This window comes from Coregonus clupeaformis, chromosome 12, assembly GCF_020615455.1.
Source record: "Coregonus clupeaformis isolate EN_2021a chromosome 12, ASM2061545v1, whole genome shotgun sequence".
Lineage (NCBI taxonomy): Eukaryota > Metazoa > Chordata > Actinopteri > Salmoniformes > Salmonidae > Coregonus > Coregonus clupeaformis.
In genome coordinates this window covers 34,676,834-34,698,145 of record NC_059203.1, presented here as the reverse complement: position 1 = coordinate 34,698,145, position 21,312 = coordinate 34,676,834, and the positions used below count along the sequence as shown (strand labels likewise).

The 21,312-nt window shown below is 46.4% G+C and overlaps 1 protein-coding gene and 1 long non-coding RNA gene across 2 annotated transcripts; one reads left to right on the top strand and one right to left on the bottom strand.

Annotated features, from left to right (window-relative positions):
- Window positions 1–7,077: 7,077 nt before the first annotated feature.
- On the bottom strand, window positions 7,078–7,956 carry LOC121578638. The gene is made up of 3 exons (XR_006002799.1): window positions 7,931–7,956; window positions 7,716–7,822; window positions 7,078–7,138 (listed from the first exon to the last, which is right to left on the bottom strand). It is a non-coding gene; the product is annotated as an uncharacterized LOC121578638 (long non-coding RNA).
- A 1,766-nt stretch (window positions 7,957–9,722) lies between these two features.
- Window positions 9,723–19,556, top strand: LOC121578447 (tubulin polyglutamylase complex subunit 2; the record flags this gene model as incomplete). The annotated part of the gene is given in 6 exon segments (XM_041892825.1): window positions 9,723–9,747; window positions 15,983–16,080; window positions 16,327–16,438; window positions 16,658–16,851; window positions 17,477–17,623; window positions 19,536–19,556. Coding segments are annotated over 6 exon segments (597 nt in total), but the record flags the coding sequence as incomplete, so codon positions are not given.
- Window positions 19,557–21,312: the final 1,756 nt, after the last annotated feature.

Below are 21,312 nucleotides of genomic sequence, written 5' to 3'. Positions count from 1 at the left end.
CCTATTACAAGCCTGTTCAACCTCTCTTTCGTATCGTCTGAGATCCCCAGAGATTGGAAAGCTGCCGCGGTCATCCCCCTCTTCAAAGGGGGTGACACTCTAGATCCAAACTGTTACAGACCTAAATCCATCCTGCCCTGCCTTTCGAAAGTTTTTGAAAGCCTAGTTAACAAACAGATCACCGACCATTTCGAATCCCACCGTAACTTCTCTGCTATGCAATCTGGTTTCCGAGCTGGTCGTGGGTGCACCTCAGCCACGCTCAAGGTCCTAAACGATATAATAAACGCGATCGATAAAATACAGTACTGTGCAGCCGTCTTCATCGACCTGGCCAAGGCTTTTGACTCTGTCAATCACCGCATTCTTATTGGCAGACTAAATAGCCTTGGTTTCTCAAATGACTGCCTCGCCTGGTTCACCAACTACTTCTCAGAGTTCAATGTGTCAAATCGGAGGGCCTGTTGTCTGGACCTCTGGCAGTCTCTATGGGGGTGCCACAGGGTTCAATTCTCGGGCCGACTCTATTCTCTGTGTATATCAATGATGTCACTCTTGCTGCTGGTGACTCTCAGATCCACCTCTATGCAGACGACACCATTTTGTATACATCTGGCCCTTCATTGGACACTGTGTTAACAAACCTCCAAACGAGCTTCAATGCCATACAACACTCCTTCTGTGGCCTATAACTGCTCTTAAACGCTAGTAAAACTAAATGCATGCTCTTCAATCGAACGCTGCTTGCACCCGCCCGCCCGACTAGAATCACTACTCTCAACGGGTCTGACTTAGAATATGTGGACAACTACAAATACCTACGTGTCTGGTTAGACCGTAAACTCTCCTTCCAGACTCACATTAAGCATCTCCAATCCAAAGTTAAATCTAGAATCAGCTTCCTATTTCGCAACAAAGCCTCCTTCACTCATGCTGCTAAACATGCCCTCGTAAAACTATCCTACCGATCCTTGACTTCGGCGATGTCATTTACAAAATAGCTTCAAACACTCTACTCAGCAAATTGGATGTAGTCTATCACAGTGCCATCCGTTTTGTCACCAAAGCCCCATTTACTACCCACCATTGTGACCTGTACGCTCTTGTTGGCTGGCCCTCACTACATATTCGTCGCCAAACCCACTGGCTCCAGGTCATCTATAAATCACTTCTAGGCAAATCCCCACCTTATCTTAGATCATTGGTCACCATAGCAACACCCACCCGTAGTATGCATTCCAGCAGGTATATCTCACTGGTCATCCCCAAAGCCAACACCTCCTTTGGCCGCCATTCCTTCCAGTTCTCTGCTGCAAATGACTGGAACGAACTGCAAAAATCTCTGAAGCTGGAGACACTTATCTCCCTCACTAACTTTAAGCATCAGTTGTCAGAGCAGCTTACCGATCACTGCACCTGTACACAGCCCATCTGTAATTAGCCCACCCAACTACCTCATCCCCATATTGTTATTTACATTATTTATTTTGCTCATTTGCACCCCAGTATCTCTATTTGCACATCATCTTCTGCACATCTATCACTCCAGTGTTAATACTAAATTGTAATTATTTTGCACTATGGCCTATTTATTGCCTTACCTCCATAACGTACTACATTTGCACACACTGTATATAGATGTTCTATTGTGTTATTGACTGTAAGTTTTGTTTTTGTTTATTCCATATGTAACTCTGTGTTGTTGTTGTTTTTAATCTCACTGCTTTGCTTTATCTTGGCCAGGTCGCAGTTGTAAATGAGAACTTGTTCTCAACTTGCTTACCTGGTTAAATAAAGGTTAAAACATTTTTTTAATTATAGGCCTATTGATGATATTATTTGGCTATTCTTGCAATATGATGTTTATCAAAGGTGTAGCACAAAGTCACTTCCTCAAAAGAGTATGTCATGATCTGCTGCTCTTGCCTTAAATTCCCCTTTGAAATGTTGACTCCATTCCTGTTTACCGTCTTCACCTAGTTTACGTCGCCACATTGTGCTGTGAGCGCACAGAGCGCCTGCGGTTTGCGCTCAAAACCAGCCTGTCGCGAGGCGCAGTGCGGATTGGTGGGCTCTGCTCGAGCAGCCTTGCAGACCACCTTGGGGTGCACGAGCTCTGTGCAAGACTCCTGCAACGACCGCTTTTACCTTGGGGCGGGGTTTAGGGTCGTGTTGAGCTCCTCATCATACCGGTTTCTTCATTCCATGAAGAAGAGCTTGAAAGTGTTGCTTTGCCAAAACACATTAAAATGAGCCAAAAGTGGATGCAGACACTTGTTTTACTGTTTTTTTGTCAAGGTAATTCAAGTCAGACTTTTTCATATTACTATACTGTAGTACGTTTATTACCTTCAGTGTAGGATCGTTTTAAAGTCATCGATGGATTTCAACGATTTTGCCAGAATACTTGCACTCTCACAGGCCTAGTTCATACTAAGTGTTGCTATACAGGCTAGGCCTGCCCTACAGCATTTTCTTTTCTATTTTAATTTCAATTTGAATGGTAACGTATTTGTTGGCCTAATCAATTCTGTGTTGTAGGTTTGTCTAGAGTGTATTTTTAAAGTGAGATATTGTTTAGGCTATAGCCTTGTAAACCATCCTAATATGTATCACGTTTCAGTAATTGCATTTTGAATTAGCCTAATAAGACATCTTCAATAAGAAATGATTTATTTATTCATTTGTTGAATCTCTAATTTGTACTTTCTTACATATATTTAATCACAAACGTTATCAGAAACTCTCCAACTGAGTTCTCTAACAGAGAAAAGGGATGGAGACCGTGTGGAGATCACTTGTGCACCGGAATCTAAGACTAAGAGCAACATGGTGATTTGGTTTCGAGTGCAGGACAACGCTGGAATGGAGTTTATTGCGTCGTTTAGTACTAAGGACGGTCAGAAGAAAACAGACTTGGACACCAATGTCTTCAACGACGAGCAGATAAGCAAAAACATCTTGATACTGAAGGCTTTCGAAAAGGCTCGAGATAGTGGCGTCTACAGCTGTGCGTCAATCAACGGTAACGCGCTTGTGTTTGGTACATAAGTCCTGTTATGATGTATGCAGCCTAGAAAATTAGTAGTTGAAAAAAGAGAAGGTCTGCACTTTTGGGAGTTCTCTCCCCTAAACGGTCCAACTGAGTTTGTAGTTAGAAAGACAAGCTTCTCTTATTCCTGTCTTGTATTCAGGCAGAGAATGGGAGCACCAGGGCAACAACATCCTATAGCCAACAACAGACTTTTCTAACCCTCAACAGGTATGTCAGAAATAAACTCTCCTCAACCATCTAAATATTACTTTTACATTCTAAGTTGTGAGGTGTGTTTTAGTATAGGATAAAGCAGCATGCACGAGCTATGTATGAACACAAAATAACATATTGGTTCATTCAACAACAAAAAATCACATATAAATATATGTGACTATTATTGTTCAGTGTTTATAGTAAAGTACAGTGGGGGAAAAAAGTATTTAGTCAGCCACCAATTGTGCAAGTTCTCCCACTTAAAAAGATGAGAGAGGCCTGTAATTTTCATCACAGGTACACGTCAACTATGACAGACAAAATGAGGAAAAAAAATCCAGAAAATCACATTGTAGGATTTTTTTATGAAATTATTTTCAAATTATGGTGGAAAATAAGTATTTGGTCAATAACAAACGTTTCTCAATACTTTGTTATATACCCTTTGTTGGCAATGACACAGGTCAAACGTTTTCTGTAAGTCTTCACAAGGTTTTCACACACTGTTGCTGCTATTTTGGCCCATTCCTCCATGCAGATCTCCTCTAGAGCAGTGATGTTTTGGGGCTGTCGCTGGGCAACACAGACTTTCAACTCCCTCCAAAGATTTTCTATGGGGTTGAGATCAGGAGACTGGCTAGGCCACTCCAGGACCTTGAAATGCTTCTTACGAAGCCACTCCTTCGTTGCCCGGGCGGTGTGTTTGGGATCATTGTCATGCTGAAAGACCCAGCCACGTTTCATCTTCAATGCCCTTGCTGATGGAAGGAGGTTTTCACTCAAAATCTCACGATACATGGCCCCATTCTTTCCTTTACACGGATCAGTCGTCCTGGTCCCTTTGCAGAAAAACAGCCCCAAAGCATGATGTTTCCACCCCCATGCTTCACAGTAGGTATGGTGTTCTTTGGATGCAACTCAGCATTCTTTGTCCTCCAAACACGACCGAGTTGAGTTTTTACCAAAAAGTTATATTTTGGTTTCATCTGACATTCTCCCAATCCTCTTCTGGATCATCCAAATGCACTCTAGCAAACTTCAGACGGGCCTGGACATGTACTGGCTTAAGCAGGGGGACACGTCTTGCACTGCAGGATTTGAGTCCCTGGCGGCGTAGTGTGTTACTGATGGTAGGCTTTGCTACTTTGGTCCCAGCTCTCTGCAGGTCATTCACTAGGTCCCCCTGTGTGGTTCTGGGATTTTTGCTCACCGTTCTTGTGATCATTTTGACCCCACGGGGTGAGATCTTGCGTGGAGCCCCAGATCGAGGGAGATTATCAGTGGTCTCGTATGTCTTCAATTTCCTAATAATTGCTCCCACAGTTGATTTCTTCAAACCAAGCTGCTTACCCATTGCAGATTCAGTCTTCCCAGCCTGGTGCAGGTCTACAATTTTGTTTCTGGTGTCCTTTGACAGCTCTTTGGTCTTGGCCATAGTGGAGTTTGGAGTGTGACTGTTTGAGGTTGTGGACAGGTGTCTTTTATACTGATAACAAGTTCAAACAGGTGCCATTAATACAGGTAACGAGTGGAGGACCGAGGAGCCTCTTAAAGAAGAAGTTACAGGTCTGTGAGAGCCAGAAATCTTGCTTGTTTGTAGATGACCAAATACTTATTTTCCACCATAATTTGCAAATAAATTCATTAAAAATCCTTCAATGTGATTTTCTGGATTTTTTTTTCTCATTTTGTCTGTCATAGCTGACGTGTACCTATGATGAAAATTACAGGCCTCTCTCATCTTTTTAAGTGGGAGAACTTGCACAATTGGTGGCTGACTAAATACTTTTTTCCCCCACTGTAATTAAACTTCTCGCTGTATGAAAACAAGACAACCCAAAACCCACCCTATTGTTTGAGTGACTACATAAAAAATTGATAATAATAATTAAACATATTAAAACGTCTACCTGACATTCACAATGTAGTTAGTGATGCTTACGAAACAGGTGATTTATGTAGCTTACTACATGTTTATTGTCTATTCTTCTCACAGACACTGAGAAAGAGGGACGCAAGACGGCGCAACATTGTTTCTACTATCAACCATTCAGTTTGTTCTATTATAGAAATCTTTACTGACACATTTGCTCGGTAACACCATTGAATTAGTAGAAATAGCATAATATTCGCTCTCTTCATTTAATCAACATACTAGCTTTATGTCAGGTTTGTGAAGATGATTAATGTCATTACTCTGTCTAATAAATAGAGATATATTTGCTTATAGCTTAGTTTATAATGATGTTATGAGATACTTTTCTCCTTCTGACGTTCATGGCCAGTAAATGAAACCAAAGACACAAGCTCTGCAGCAAAACTTCAATAAAACCAACGTAACATTTTCTAACTCAAATTGTTGGAATTCTTCCTGATACTCGTATTCAGTTTTGTTCTAGACTTCTATGAATGTTTGGAAGAAATGTGCAATATAAGCAATATTTTTGGAATACTTGAATGATTGTACCATAGTGTATGTAATTGTGTGTTCTTGTTGCTGTAGAACCATGTTAGAGTGAAAACCTATATCTCTGTTACTCTCTATTAGTAATCCCTTACAATCTGAATGAAAAGATAGAAATGGTAAAACTACATCGATTTTGATTCAAATGTTTTGTTTTTCAACACTTGAAATCTATTCAAGTTCTACTCAAGCACCCAGGGCCGTTGCACAAAAAAAAAAGAATAGCCTATTTAAATTGGGGTTGAACACACCTACCAAAGCTCCAAGAAGGAAGCAGCTTTGTAAAGCTTACCAAATTGAAAAACTACTAAGCTGCTTCGTGCAAGAAGTGAAAGATTTTCCAAATATATATATTATAACATTCTTCCCCTTAACTGCAACACAAATATACAGTAAGTTCCCTATACCAAAAGACCCTCTTACACAAATGTATTCTACTACTGTCATATCTTGTTTTTGGCATTTTCTTATTGGCATTAATTGATTTATTGGCAAGGTACATTTAGGTTACCCCATGTTAGCTACAAAATAATTTTTCTGTTTCGGTTGTTGAGGGTGGCACAAGGAGTTACTTCAGACCCATGAATGTTGAATATATATACACACAGCAAAACACAATTATTCTGATGTAAAAACAATTTTAAAAAGTTGAATTCCCATTTCCAAAATATCAAGTTTGAAGTTTGAGACCTGCACCTAAATATGTAGAATTATGTGAAACCATCTTCGGAAAAAAATCCACAAAGCTTTGGACTTTTTGACTAGAAGTGATAGCCCTTGGTACTGTGTAAATTATACAGTGTCGTCATATCTAGAGCAAGTTTTTCACTTGTGTGTCCACTTTCGGAAACCAATAAATGCTTTTATAAGGCAAAGTACACACACATAAACCCCTTCTTAATAGATATTGCTTTACAGAAAGTAAATGTATATAATTGCATGAGCTCTCAGATGCATCCGTATCAAGCAGATCATTTCCTGTAAATCCTTTTACACATTTCAATATTGAAAACGAAGTGTTATCATCAAACTGAGCAGACTATGCTGTACACTAGTGTCTTATGGTGGCTGTCCATTTAATAGAGAACTCGCTTTTCTGTGTACAACAAGATTGGACAGACATCCCGATCCTACATACCCACTATATACTGTTCCTAAACTGTATGCTGTAGCAATGTTGCAGCAACGTCACTGGTACATTACGTTCATCTCAAAGCAAATAAACCAAAACTGGTACACTCTTCTGTCATGTGCGAAACCTAGCAGGAAAGGTGTTACACACTGTGTGTGTGTGTGTGTGTGTGTGTGTGTGTGCGTGTTGTTTATCCAGTATACCGTTCTCCACCATAAAAAAAAAATAGAATCACAGCAGCTCCCTCGAGTGGCGCCTCCGTGTGGCAGGGGACATGTACTGCGCTAGAAACCTGCAATACATCAGAAACGTACATCAGTCAATGTCACAGGACATACATCAGTCAAAAACCTGTCATAAGATATTAATAAGTATGCTAGGCCAGTAGATACAGACTAAATAGCAGAGGTGGGACAAAGTCATTGTTATGCAAGTCACAAGTAAGTCTCAAGTCTTTGCCCTCGAGTCCCGAGTCAAGTCGAGTCAAAGATGAGGCAAGTCCCAAGTCGAGTCAAAAGTCAAAGCCATCAAGTCTCAAGTCGAGTCCAAAGTCCTACATTTTAGTTTCGAGTCATTTCAAGTCCTCTTAGCAAGCCTTTGCAAGTCATTACAAGTCCTCGTAGCAAGTCTTCTCGAGTCATAAGGCGCAAGTCCAAGTCAAGTCACGAGTCATTGATGTTAAAGTCCAAGTCGAGTTGCAAGTCTTTGTACATTTTGTCGAGTCGAGTCTGAAGTCATCAAATTCATGACTCGAGTCTGACTCGAGTCCAAGTCACATGACTCGAGTCCACACCTCTGCTAAATAGTATGTATGCTAGTACTTTAGGAAATACGTTTCAATAAAGATGGTTGAGTCTTGTAGTCCTTACCTAGAGGTCTAGCTCTTGCCACCCTTATTTGTGGATGCTGGCACTACGTCTGAACTCAGCTGTCCAGACAGGTGGTCTAGGGCTGACAGATCCTCCTCCTTTTGTTTCTGAGGCAAAAGGTCAAGTCAATTAGAGGACATTGATATGGGTATGTATCCCGCATGATTATTAGGATATAATTTCATTCATGTTTTCTCTAGGTATAGTTTTCTTACCTTTGACTTAGACCTTGACTTGCTCTACAACAAACAAAGTGGAGACCTTGGTCAGTGGATTTAACTTTAGGGAGCACTATGGTGATATGTGAGACTTCTGGTTAACACTAGAGGGCGCTGTAAGACAATCCACAACCACTGTGTCTCTACAATCAGATAATATTTTTTAATTTGTATTTTATTTATCGAGGCAAGTCAGTTAGAACAAATTCTTATTTACAATGACAGGCTACCCCGGCCAAATCCTCCCCTAACCCGGATGATGCTGGGTCAATTGTGTGCCGCCTTATGGAACTCCCGATCACGGCCGGTTGTGATACAGCCGGGAACGAACCCGGGTCTGTAGTGACGCCTCTAGCACTGCAATGCAGTGCCTTAGACCGCTGCGGCACTCAGGATCCCATATAAATGGGATTCAATCTAATCAAGGGTTATATGCAATGCAGCTTTTAAATGCAATTTCCGATTGAGCTGACATATGCAGCGTTTATCGTGAATGCAATCTCTGCGACCACTGGAACATTGCCTTTTAAAGCTGAATTGCCTATAACCCACGATTGGATAAAATCCCGGCCTTCGTTTGCCTTTACTAAACTAGAATACTTTATTAGAAATATGTCTGAATGTTTTGAGATGTACAGCTACAATGGTTAAATGACACTATCTTGACATAATTATTCTAATGAGACCATGTTGCTGCTAGATACCCTCCTCACCCTCCTCATTGCTCAAGTGGTTTGCAAGTGTTTTGCATTTTTCGAATGGTTGTCAATTCCTTTGGATCTTCTTTTTCACTGTTCTCGTCACTGTCTGTCCTGTGCAACAATTTGCAATGCATCATCAGTGCTACAATGTTATCATAACCGGCCAAAAGTGATCACACCAATGCACATTCTCTCCTCAACATTCTCGACATGCGTTGCAACAAAATCTCACACTCAATTTGTGCAAATATGTACAAAACGTATTTCAGCAGATTTCATGTGTTTTTGGTGTTCTACATTGCCTTTGTGTGCCACATTTATTTATATAAAAAAACATGTGTTTATAACCCAATATTGTTAATTAACCAGGTTGTCACCGGTGTATATATATATATATATATATATATATATATATATATATATATATATATATATATATAATTATTATTTTTATTAACCTCTTAAATGTAAAGTCCCTATATTTGGGGACCCTATTTGATTGTTTTTATTCAATTTAGTCTGGTATGATAACGGTAGCCCCTATCTGCAAAAGCAGGGTTTCTGCGGAAAGCTGAGGATCTTGGCTATTGATCGATGCCTTAAAATCTTTGGTGTGATTTACCAGCCCGGAGAGTCAAAAGGTTTCACCAAACAGCAAACAGCTTACAAGGTAAGCTTCGATTTGGTCTGTGTTTGAGCTATAGCTACATGGGGGGTATCAAATTAATCGTTAGGTTGGTAGGAACAAATCTAGCATATTGCCAATTATCTGATGATGTATGACTTAATGGCAACATCAAATGTCCACCGAGTGACTATCTTTGGGCATCAAAAATATGAAGTTGCCTGTTTACGCGCTGTAGACATCCATTACACAGGGGATTGGCCACTATGGCACCTTGACAGTCTTGTAGCCAACGAGATAAGCTTTCCAGGGCTATGCAGTTGACCTGGGTGGGACAAAGCAAGGCCTAGAACCTTTTATGCGTAATGCAAACTACCTGGCTCAGAGACGGGACGCACTGAGCACGCTACATTACATTGTAAACAGATGTCATCACTTTAATTTCATCGCTTTAGCATAAAAGATGGCTTCTCAAGGCGGGAAAAAAGGTAAAAACTAAGAATATCGAACAGGAAACTAAAAAGAAGGCAGCTATGAATAAGTATACCGGAGTCGGACTCGGATTAGGGGAGCGATTTTGGATAGCTAATGTACTATATGTATTTCGTTTTTTATAAGTTGTCTGCATTTTGTGCTTTGGATTTAGTTTGCATAGGCCTATGTAACAAGTAATTTCAATGTTATATCATTCCAAAGTAGTTATTGTCTATGTTTCATATTAGTTCACTGTATGCTGTTCTAGGTTTCATCCTTGTAACTTTGGAGAGGCCACTAAACTCTCATGGCCATTGTTTATTTGTGGTTCTCACCTCTGCCTTTGTCTCCAAAGTGTTACTGTTTGCATTGTGTGTGTGCTTCACATCTTCTATGTGAGTCACTGTACAGATACAGTTTATGTAACGATCCCGGCAGTCTGAGTCGGGTCCTGTCTGGTGACTAGTTTTTCTGTTCGTGATCTCCAGTTTCCCGAGGGTTCGGGAACGCTCCGGGGAGCTCTCTTGATTTCCGCACCTGCATCCCATCAGCAATCTGCACACCTGGTCCTGATCATCACCCTTCTTAGGTTCTGGCCTAACATCCAGTCCCTGCCGGATCGTTAGCCATGAACAGTAGGTTTACCAGAGTATCAGTTTTAGAGCCTAGCGTTAGTTTTGTTGTTTTTGCACCGTGTTGGTTTGTTACTTACTTACCCCCGTTTTGTTCCATCTGCAGTCACCCGTCCGGAACCTTCATCCAACCTCTGCCTGGTGGTCGGCGGCTGCCGACCCAGGATGGGATCAACCACTGCACCCCCAACAACTAATCAACGCCGCCCGCTCTGTTCCCTGGATTATTCAGCATCACTCTTGAATTTGTAATAAACACTCACCTTCGTTTCTACTTACCTTGTCCTGGTCTGCTTCTGGGTTCTGGCTTAGCAACTCGTGACAGAACGATCCGGCCAGTAATGAACCCAGCGGACCTGGACTCTGTTCGCCATGCCATTACCCATCAGGAGAAGATGTTGGGCCATCATAGCACGGTACTACAGGAGATCGCGTTGTCAGTTCGGAACCTTTCTACCGGTCTGACGGAGGTCCAGAACCAACGCAAAGTTCCGGTGGAGGATCCACTACCGGTTTCACCCATCTCGCCTGCCGCTTCTGGAGCTGTGTCCTTCCGTGAGCCCAAGGTTCCGACGCCGGATAGATATGAGGGGGAGCTGGGAAGATGCCGTTCCTTCCTTATGCAGTGTGGATTAGTGTTCGATCTACAGCCCTACTCTTATGCGACAGACAAGGCTAGGATAGCCTTTGTGATTGCGTTGCTGCGTGGTCGAGCGCTGGAGTGGGCTTCAGCCGTTTGGGAACGACAAGACCCCTGCATGGCTTCATACCAGGGGTTCACGGCCGAGATGAGGAAGCTCTTCGACCATTCCGTCCGAGGGAGGGACGCAGCTAGGCGCCTGTTTTCGCTTCACCAAGGAACTCGCAGCGTGGCCGACTTCGTGATCGAGTTCAAGACGTGGGCTGTGGAGAGATGGGTGGAACGAGGAGTCTCTGCAAGCGGCCTTTTACCAGGGTCTGTCGGAGCAGCTCAAGGATGAGTTGATCTCCTATCCGGAGCCTAGTGACCTGGACAGCTTGGTAGCCTTGTCTATTCGGGTGGATAATCGAGTCCGAGAGCGAAGGAGGGAGAAGCAATGGGGTCCGTCCAATCGATCAGCTTCTCAGTTCCCAGTCGGGTCGGGTGGTGGACCAGAACATGTCGATCATTCTCCACCACAAAGGATTAGTGGAGAGGTCCTCTCTCCCGATTCTGAACCCATGCAAGTGGGGCGGCACGGGTTAACCAAGGAGGAGCGTCAACATAGACGTAAGACCAACTGCTGCCTCTACTGTGGTAGCTCGGGACATTACATCTCCACTTGTTCCCGGCGGTCGTCAAACTGCCCGGCTCGCTAAAGTTGGGAGGACTTTTAGCGAGCCAGTTTCAACCTCTCAGTACCTCTGTCAGACCCCGTTTCCCGGCTACCCTTGTGAACAGGAATCAGAGCTTAGCGATTAACGCTTTTATCGATTCAGGTGCCGATGGAAGCTTTCTTGATGCCGAGTTGGTGGAACAGCTGGGGCTTTCCAAGGAGCAATTGCCGGAAGCCATTGAAGCGACCACTCTGAACGGCAGTAGTCTGGCACGTATCACGATGAGGACTGAACCGGTTAAGATGCGGTTGTCGGGGAATCATTCTGAGATGATTTCATTCTTCATTCTGCCGTCTTCCCATGTTCCTCTGGTCCTTGGATACCCCTGGCTGAAGGAACACAATCCCACGTTCGATTGGGTGACGGGCAAGGTAACGAGTTGGAGCCTTGATTGTCATGCTAACTGTCTCAAGACTGCCTGCCCCCATTCGGTTCCCAGTCAGGTGATTGAGGCTAAACCCCCAGATTTGTCCCTGGTTCCCGAGACATATCACGATTTGGGGAAGTTTTCAGTAAGCAGAAGGCTCTGTCACTCCCTCCCCACCGACCATATGATTGTGCCATCAACCTGTTCCCTGGAGCTGTCTACCCCAAGGGAAGGTTATACAGTATCTCCCGACCTGAACGTGAGGCTTTGGAGACCTACATCAAGGAGTCCCTAGCTGCTGGTCTCGTTTCGTCCCTCGTCATCACCCCTGGGGGCAGGATTCTTCTTTGTGGGTAAGAAGGATGGCTCTCTTCGACCGTGTATTGATTATCGGGGGGTTGAATGACATCACGGTCAAGAACAAGTATCCCCTGCCCTTGATGAGTTCTGCCTTCGACTCCTTACAGGGTGCTACGGTGTTCACCAAGCTAGACCTACGCAATGCGTATCACATGGTCCGGATCAGAGAGGGGGACGAGTGGTTGACGGGTTTCAATACACCGATGGGTCACTTCGAGTATCAGGTGATGCCGTTTGGACTGACCAATGCTCCAGCGGTATTCCAGAGTATGGTGAACGACGTCCTGAGAGATATGATCGGTCTCTTTGTGTTTGTTTACCTGGATGACATTCTGATCTTCTCGAAGGAACCTTCCGACCACGTCCAGCATGTCCGGCAGGTTCTGCAGCGATTGTTGGAGAATCGCCTGTTCGTGAAGGCCGAGAAGTGCGAGTTTCACGCCCACACGACATCCTTTCTCGGGTACATCATCTCCAGGGGAGAGATTAGGATGGACCAGGAGAAGGTTAGAGCGGTTCTGGAATGGGCCCAGCCCGGTACGAGATTGCAGCTCCAGAGATTTTTGGGGTTTGCGAATTTCTACCGCAGATTCATCCGGGATTACAGCCGTGTGGCCGCTCCGTTAACTGCCTTGACTTCCAGTATCAGGACCTTCAAGTGGAATCCGGAGGCGGATCGAGCGTTTCTGGATTTGAAGAGGCGATTCACCAACGCACCGATTCTCTCTCAACCGGACACGGCCCGTCAGTTCGTCGTTGAAGTGGACGCGTCTGATGTGGGAGTTGGCGCCATCCTGTCGCAGCGATGCTCCACGGACAGTAAACTCCATCCCTGCGCCTACTACTCGTCGCCTTTCGCCTGCGGAGAGGAATTACGATGTGGGTAACCGGGAGCTTCTCGCGGTGAAACTTGCCTTGGAGGAGTGGCGCCACTGGTTGGAGGGGCGGAGCAACCGTTTATTGTCTGGACTGACCACAAGAATCTTGCTTACGTGCAATCGGCTAAACGCCTCAACTCCCGGTCAGGCCAGGTGGGCGTTGTTTTTCGGACGATTCAAGTTTTCCCTGACGTTCCGACCTGGATCTAAGAACGGCAAGGCGGGACGCCTTGTCCCGGATGTTCTCCAAGACGGAGGAGAGTGGGTCCAAGACCGAGACAATTCTCCCCCGGAACTGCGTCGTGGGAGCAGTTATGTGGAAGATTGAGGAGGAGGTGCTGGCGGCCCTTCGGACTCAGCCCGGTTCCGTAACGGTCCACCCGGGTCGGTTGTTTGTGCCTGAGTCGGTTCGTCCTGCTGTCCTCAAATGGTCCCACGCCAGCAAGATGGCTTGTCACCCTGGCGTGGCTCGGACAATGGCGTTTCTTCGCAGACGTTTTTGGTGGCCTGCCATGGCCGAGGATACTCGGGGTTTTGTTGCTGCCTGTCCAGTGTGTGCGCAGAATAAGAGTACCAATCGGCCCAGCTCTGGACTACTTCACCCCCTTCCTATTCCCCGGCGACCATGGTCGCATCTGGCCCTGGACTTCGTCACTGGGTTGCCCGCTTCTGAGGGGAACACGGTCGTTCTGACTATCGTGGACAGATTCAGCAAGTTCGCCCACTTTGTGCCAATTGCCAAGCTTCCCTCTGCCTCGGAGACGTCCGAGATCCTGGTTAGGGAGGTTTTCAGGGTCCACGGTTTGCCCAGTGATATCGTTTCCGACCGTGGCCCTCAGTTTACCTCTGCTGTCTGGAAGTCCTTCTGTTTGGCCATTGGAGCTACAGTCAGTCTCACATCTGGGTTTCACCCCCAATCCAATGGTCAGGCGGAGAGAGCCAACCAGAAGATGGAATCCACGCTACGCTGTCTGGTCTCTTCCAACCCCACCTCCTGGGTCTCTCAGTTGCCTTGGGTTGAGTATGCCCACAATACTCTCCCTACATCTGCCACTGGGATGTCTCCCTTCCAGTGCCTGTATGGCTACCAACCTCCCCTGTTCCCTTCTCAGGAGAAGGAGCTCTCAGTGCCTTCTGTTCAGGCCCATATTCGTCGTTGCCACCGGACCTGGCATCGGGCCAGAAAGGCACTCCTTAGAGTTTCGGACCGGTATCAGCTCCAGGCGAATCGTCGCCGGATCCCCGCTCCCACCTATACCATCGGAGATAGGGTTTGGTTGGCCACACGGGATCTTCCGTTACGGACTGAGTCTAGGAAGTTGTTGCCCAAGTTCATTGGTCCGTTTGTGGTGGAGAAGGTGATCAATCCAGTGGCAGTTCGACTCAAACTACCGAGGACGCTCAGAGTCCATCCCACTTTTCATGTCTCCTGCCTCAAGCCTGTCTTCCTCAGTCCTCTGTTGCCTCCGCCGCCTCCTCCTCCTCCTCCTCGGATGATCGGAGGTGGTCCTGCCTACACGGTGCGTCGCATCATGGATTCCAGACGGCGGGGCCGGGGTTTCCAGTATCTTGTGGACTGGGAGGGGTATGGTCCTGAAGAGAGGAGTTGGATTCCGCGGCGACAGGTCCTAGATGCTGACCTCATCAGTGACTTCTACCGCCTCCATCCTGGCGCTCCGGGAGTCCGCCCGGTGGCGTTCGTCGGAGGGGGGTACTGTAACGATCCCGGCAGTCTGAGTCGGGTCCTGTCTGGTGACTAGTTTTTCTGTTCGTGATCTCCAGTTTCCCGAGGGTTCGGGAACGCTCCGGGAGCTCTCTTGATTTCCGCACCTGCATCCCATCAGCAATCTGCACACCTGGTCCTGATCATCACCCTTCTTAGGTTCTGGCCTAACATCCAGTCCCTGCCGGATCGTTAGCCATGAACAGTAGGTTTACCAGAGTATCAGTTTTAGAGCCTAGCGTTAGTTTTGTTGTTTTTGCACCGTGTTGGTTTGTTACTTACTTACCCCCGTTTTGTTCCATCTGCAGTCACCCGTCCGGAACCTTCATCCAACCTCTGCCTGGTGGTCGGCGGCTGCCGACCCAGGATGGGATCAACCACTGCACCCCCAACAACTAATCAACGCCGCCCGCTCTGTTCCCTGGATTATTCAGCATCACTCTTGAATTTGTAATAAACACTCACCTTCGTTTCTACTTACCTTGTCCTGGTCTGCTTCTGGGTTCTGGCTTAGCAACTCGTGACAGTTTAGGCTTGGTGTTTTTACTTTACAGTAATGTCATTTTGTAAATGTAGTCAACTAAATTCTGTGTGTCTTACAACAATATAGAACTTTATTTTATTCACCACAGAGTGGAGTATGTAGAGGATTTGGATGATGACTATAAACAATTTCAGAGAAAATTGTACAAAACCACATTTACTGGAAGAACTGTGCAGATACGTTTGGCAACAGAATAAAACTGAGGGAGATTTTACAGTAATTCTATTGCCAATCTTTGCATCTGCACAGTTTTTCCAGTGTATGTTTTTTTTTTTGCTGTGTAAATTATTTAAAGTTGTTTTAGTGCATAGAGGAGATTCCCAGTACAGCAAGACAAGTGAACGTGATCTATTATTCTCTCTGTGACACGCCTTCTTCTATTGAACCAGATGAGTGTGTCCCTTTAGGATGCATGCTGCTCAATGGTGTGGCCAAACTGCGTCCTCTGTGCCAGTCGTCGTCAGTGTTCTCCCTCCCCAAGTTGAAGGTGACACCACTTTTTTCAGTTACTTAGTGTTTTCTCTAGGTTCAGCTTCCAATGTTACTGTATGCTCAATCATCTAGCTATGGGTTCCTTGTCGAAATGTTGAACATCTCGTAGAATACAGGGTATTGTAGCAAACTTTCCAGTAAATTGTTACGTCTACGTGTATAGATAGGCCTACCCGGTTTACAACAATAGTAGCACACTCACACACACACACATCATTCACACATTATGTTTTCTTCAGAGTCAGAGTGTGAGACAGCGGAGCCCCATTTTGATTCCAGGAGCCGTATCTTTGAGCTGGACCCCTGCAGCGAGAATGGCAAAGTCTGCCTGGTCTATAAAGACTGCACAAAAGGTACTTTCCCATTAACCCATGTGATTGGCCACATGCACTGTGTGCATAAAGGATCATGACAGATTAACAGAGTAAGACAATTTCAGTTTGCCATATTTTACACCAAATGTTATTAAAGTTATAAAGCAAAATTGTTATTGACAGGTTAACATGAATGGAAATGTGTGCCTCATTATTGTATCCCCCTTGCTCCTTGTCACCATGGATGTTTGGTTTCAGGTGTGGTGGCCCTGCAGTGTGAGGTGTGGTTCCTGGACCACTCTCTGTACTGGCACTACCTGATGCCCAGCTTCACCGCCTACTACCGCCTGATGATCACTAACCTGGGCCTGCCAGAGTGGCAGTACGTCTTCACCCCCTACGGCCCCAGGCCAACCTAATACATATACCGTCGCTTCCTAGAAGGGGCTAGTGTGGGGTCCAGGGATTTGGCTGGAATTGGGGAAAAATTAAAGAACATACATGGGGTGGCTAAAAGCACTTGAAAAATGTGACCCATTGTTCTTATGTATTGCATGTAGATATAATTGTAAATATGGTAGACATACATGTACCATTAGCCCACTATCATGTAGCCTATGTAAGTAAAATGCTAAATCAGCATAGCCAAAAATGGATAAAAATAGATTTTGTTTCTTTCAATGTATGTACAATATATACAGTAATGTCAAACATAACATACCCCAGTTAGTCAGGCTATGTGTAAGAACTTTCCAGCTAAAACAAATAAATCACTGGATTATGCTTAAAACAGGATTATGCCTAAAACAGGGGATAATGCTTAAAACAGGATTATGCCTAAAGGTGTCCGCATGTTTCCCATCTGAAACGGTTTGTGCATATATTATTATGACATCTTGTGATGTTTTTGTTCGTTTTGGTCTTCAGCAAGGGTTTTTTAGGCTGTTTGTGCACACAACATCCTCAGCAATAATAAAGAAGGAAAATACATGTTAAAAAAATATTGAGTTATGTTAGATTAACTCTACGGCGTCTCAAGAGGGAAAAACAGTACTATAGCCGCTTTGTTCTCAACAGCAGTGGGCGTCTCTCTACAAGCCTCTGACGTTCCACTGTGAGCCCAGTATGGCTGACCTGGCCAGAGAGCAGACCGTCAACAAGCTGGACCCCAGCAAAGCCTTCCGGGGCAAAGCCAAGCTGAAACAGTCAGCCCAGGGAGACATAGTGGGGGCGGGGGTATGGCAGTGTTTACCATAGGATATGCCAGTGTTTCCGCTACATTTGTTTCTTGGGTGGGGTGAAAATGGCCCAGAAGCAACATCTAAGGCCACTAGTCCACTACCCATCAAAATAATTAAGTTAATTTTGTATATGGTAGCTAATTGGGCTACAGCGCTTGGCTTCCCGAGTCACTAATGGCAGGGAAACGGTATGTATTATACCACTATACTGTAAATGCTTCTTCTCCTAAAAGTGTGTGTGTGTGTGTGTGTGTGTGTTTGGCAATGCTAGTCCCTGGGAAGCCTTGTGGGCCCTCCTGCTGATCCTATTCATTTTCCATGTTGTGTTTATGTGTCCATGGCTGTATATTTATTACATGCAGAGGGGAATTATTGAGGTTAAACCTGAGTCATTGTCCATTATAATGTGTCCAGATTTTCTCCACTGTCCAAATACGAGTAATGAGAGACAATTACATTCTTGACATAGTCTCTCTCAGTTTCATGGCTCCACGATTCTATTGGTTGAGGGGTAAGCTAAGCTGATCCTAGACCTGTACCTACAGCCAACATTTATACGCAGCTTCCACTTCTGTTAGCGGTAGTCTCATTCTACCATCCTTAAATCTGCGATCCAAACTGAATTCATGCTCCGTTTCACTTTCACAATTCAGTCTGGACCACCTCCAATAGGACTTGAACTGTCTAGAAAGTAACCAGTCCAATCAGTGTGCTCTCAGAACTACTCAGTTCTACTCAGGCTGCCCCTGTGACTCCTCCCACCAGGGGGGCTAGAACAGTTACCCACCACCACCCGTTACCTGCCCTGCACAACAGAGAGAGAGAGGAGATTGGTTATAGTGGTCAAAATCAAGAAAATATCTAACAAAAATAACTTTGGGGAATTTCTATTCTATTATTAACATTTTGCGAACTGGCAGCCATTGATCATTGGAATCAATCTATTGTATTTTCAAGTAGGCGCTCCTTTAACATGTCATCAGAATTCCTGATTGACAAGATTTCCTGATTATCACATTGGGATTGTTCGACATTGCAGGCAACTGCAATGTTAGTCTGATCTTCAAATTACCAGTCAGTCTGATCTTCAAATGACCTTCATCATAAATAACTACTCATTATTATTTGTAGATCAGTCAAATCAAATGTTTTTTGTCACATACATGTGTTTAGCAGATGTTATAGCGGGTGTAGCGAAATGCTTGTGCTTCTAGCTCCAACAGTGCAGTAATATCTAACAAGTAATATCTAACAATTTCACATCATATACCCAATACACACAAAACTAGTAAGGAATGGGATTTAAGAATATATACATATATGGACAAGCAATGACAGAGCGGCATGGACTAAGATACAGAATAATATTATAGAATAGAATGCAGTATATACATATGAGATTGTGACACTCTGGCTCCATGGACTTTATTATTGAGCCAGGGTTGTTCATTTTCCTTGTTTGGGTGTATTTCTATGTTGGGTATTCTGGTTGTTTCATTTCTATGTGTGGTGATTGTTCGTGATTATTCAGGTGACTCCCAATCGGAGGTAACGAGTGACAGCTGTCGGCTCGTTATCTCTGATTGGGAGCCATATTTATACTGTGTGTTTTCTCGTGGGTATTGTGGGTTTTTGTTCCATGTTTCTGTCAGTGTTACAGAGGACTTCACTATCGTCATTTGTTGTTTTTTCGTGGTTGCTTTATTAAATAAAGTCATCATGTTCACTCCACGCGCTGCGTATTGGTCCGCTTCTTCAGACGATCGTGACAGAAAAACCCACCATAGAAGGACCAAGCAGCGTGTCCAGGAGCAAGACAGCTGGACATGGGAGGAAGCGCCTGGTAAGGAGATCGAGAGGCTGGCGATGGCCCAGGTGGGCAAATCGTGGTCCTGGGAGGACATGCTCGGGGGCAAGGGACCTTGGGGGAAGATCAAGGCCCTGGCGAGAGAGGAGCAACGGGCGTCAGCAGGGCCATCATCGTTGGAAGGACGAGAGGCAACCCCAAAAAGTTTTTTGGGGGGCACATGGCTTTGGGCGGCTGGGCAGCAGGAGGCGGCCACAGGGAGACGTGGAGAGAAGGCTATCGGATTACGGGAGCCATTGGCGAGTAGAGGAAGGGAAGTTGTTGCGGCACGGCGTGAGAGACTGATGTGTGTTACCAGTCCGGTCCGGCCCGTTCCTGATCCCCAGTTAAAGCCAGTGGTGTGTTCCCAGTACGGACCGGCCTGTTCCTACTCCACGCATCAAGCCCACGGTGTGCGTCGCCAGCCCAGCCCGGCCTGTTCCTGCTCCACGCACAGAACCTACGGTGTGCGTCGCCAGCCCAGCCCGGCCTGTTCCTGCTCCACGCACCAAGGATACGGTGTGCGTCGACAGCCCTGCCCGGCCTGTTCCTGCTCCACGCACCAAGCCCACGGTGTGCGTCGACAGCCCTGCCCGGCCTGTTCCTGCTCCACGCACCAAGGATACGGTGTGCGTCGACAGCCCTGCCCGGCCTGTTCCTGCTCCACGCACCAAGCCCACGGTGTGCGTCGACAGCCCTGCCCGGCCTGTTCCTGCTCCACGCACCAAGGATACGGTGTGCGTCGACAGCCCTGCCCGGCCTGTTCCTGCTCCACGCACCAAGCCCACGGTGTGCGTCGCCAGCCCAGCCCGGCCTGTTCCTGCTCCACGCACAGAACCTACGGTGTGCGTCGCCAGCCCTGCCCGGCCTGTTCCTGCTCCACGCACAGAACCTACGGTGTGCGTCGCCAGCCCAGCCCGGCCTGTTCCTGCTCCACGCACCAAGGATACGGTGTGCGTCGACAGCCCTGCCCGGCCTGTTCCTGCTCCACGCACCAAGGATACGGTGTGCGTCGACAGCCCTGCCCGGCCTGTTCCGGCACCACGCATCAGGCCTACGGTGCGTCCCCAGGGTCCAGCATGCCCTGTTGCTTCTCCCCCGCACTAGCCCTGATATGCGTGTCCTCAGCCCGGTACCTCCAGTTCCGGCACTACGCGCCAGGCCTAAGGTGCGCCTCAGACGGCCAGAGTCTGCCGTCTGCCCAACGGCGCCTGAACTGCCCGTCTGCCCAACGGCGCCTGAACTGCCCGTCTGCCCAACGGCGCCTGAACTGCCCGTCTGCCCAACGGCGCCTGAACTGCCCGTCTGCCCAACGGCGCCTGGACTGCCCGTCTGCCCAACGGCGCCTGAACTGCCCGTCTGCCCAACGGCGCTTGAACTGCCCGTCTGCCCAACGGCGCTAAAGCCGCCCGTCTGTACTGAACCTGCAAAGCCGCCCGTCTGCCATGAGCCTTCAGAGCCGTCCGCCAGACCGGGAGCCGCTAGAGCCTTCCGCCAGACAGGAGCCGCTAGAGCCTTCCGCCAGACAGGATCAGCCAGAGCCTTCCGCCAGACAGGATCAGCCAGAGCCTTCCGCCAGACAGGATCAGCCAGAGCCTTCCCAGACAGGATCAGCCAGAGCCTTCCGCCAGACAGGATCAGCCAGAGCCTTCCGCCAGACAGGATCAGCCAGATCCGTCAGCCAGCCATGAGCAGCCAGATCCGTCAGCCAGCCATGAGCAGCCAGATCCGTCAGCCAGCCATGAGCAGCCAGATCCGTCAGCCAGCCATGAGCCGTCCAGCCAGGATCCGCCAGAGCCGTCCAGCCAGGATCCGCCAGAGCCGTC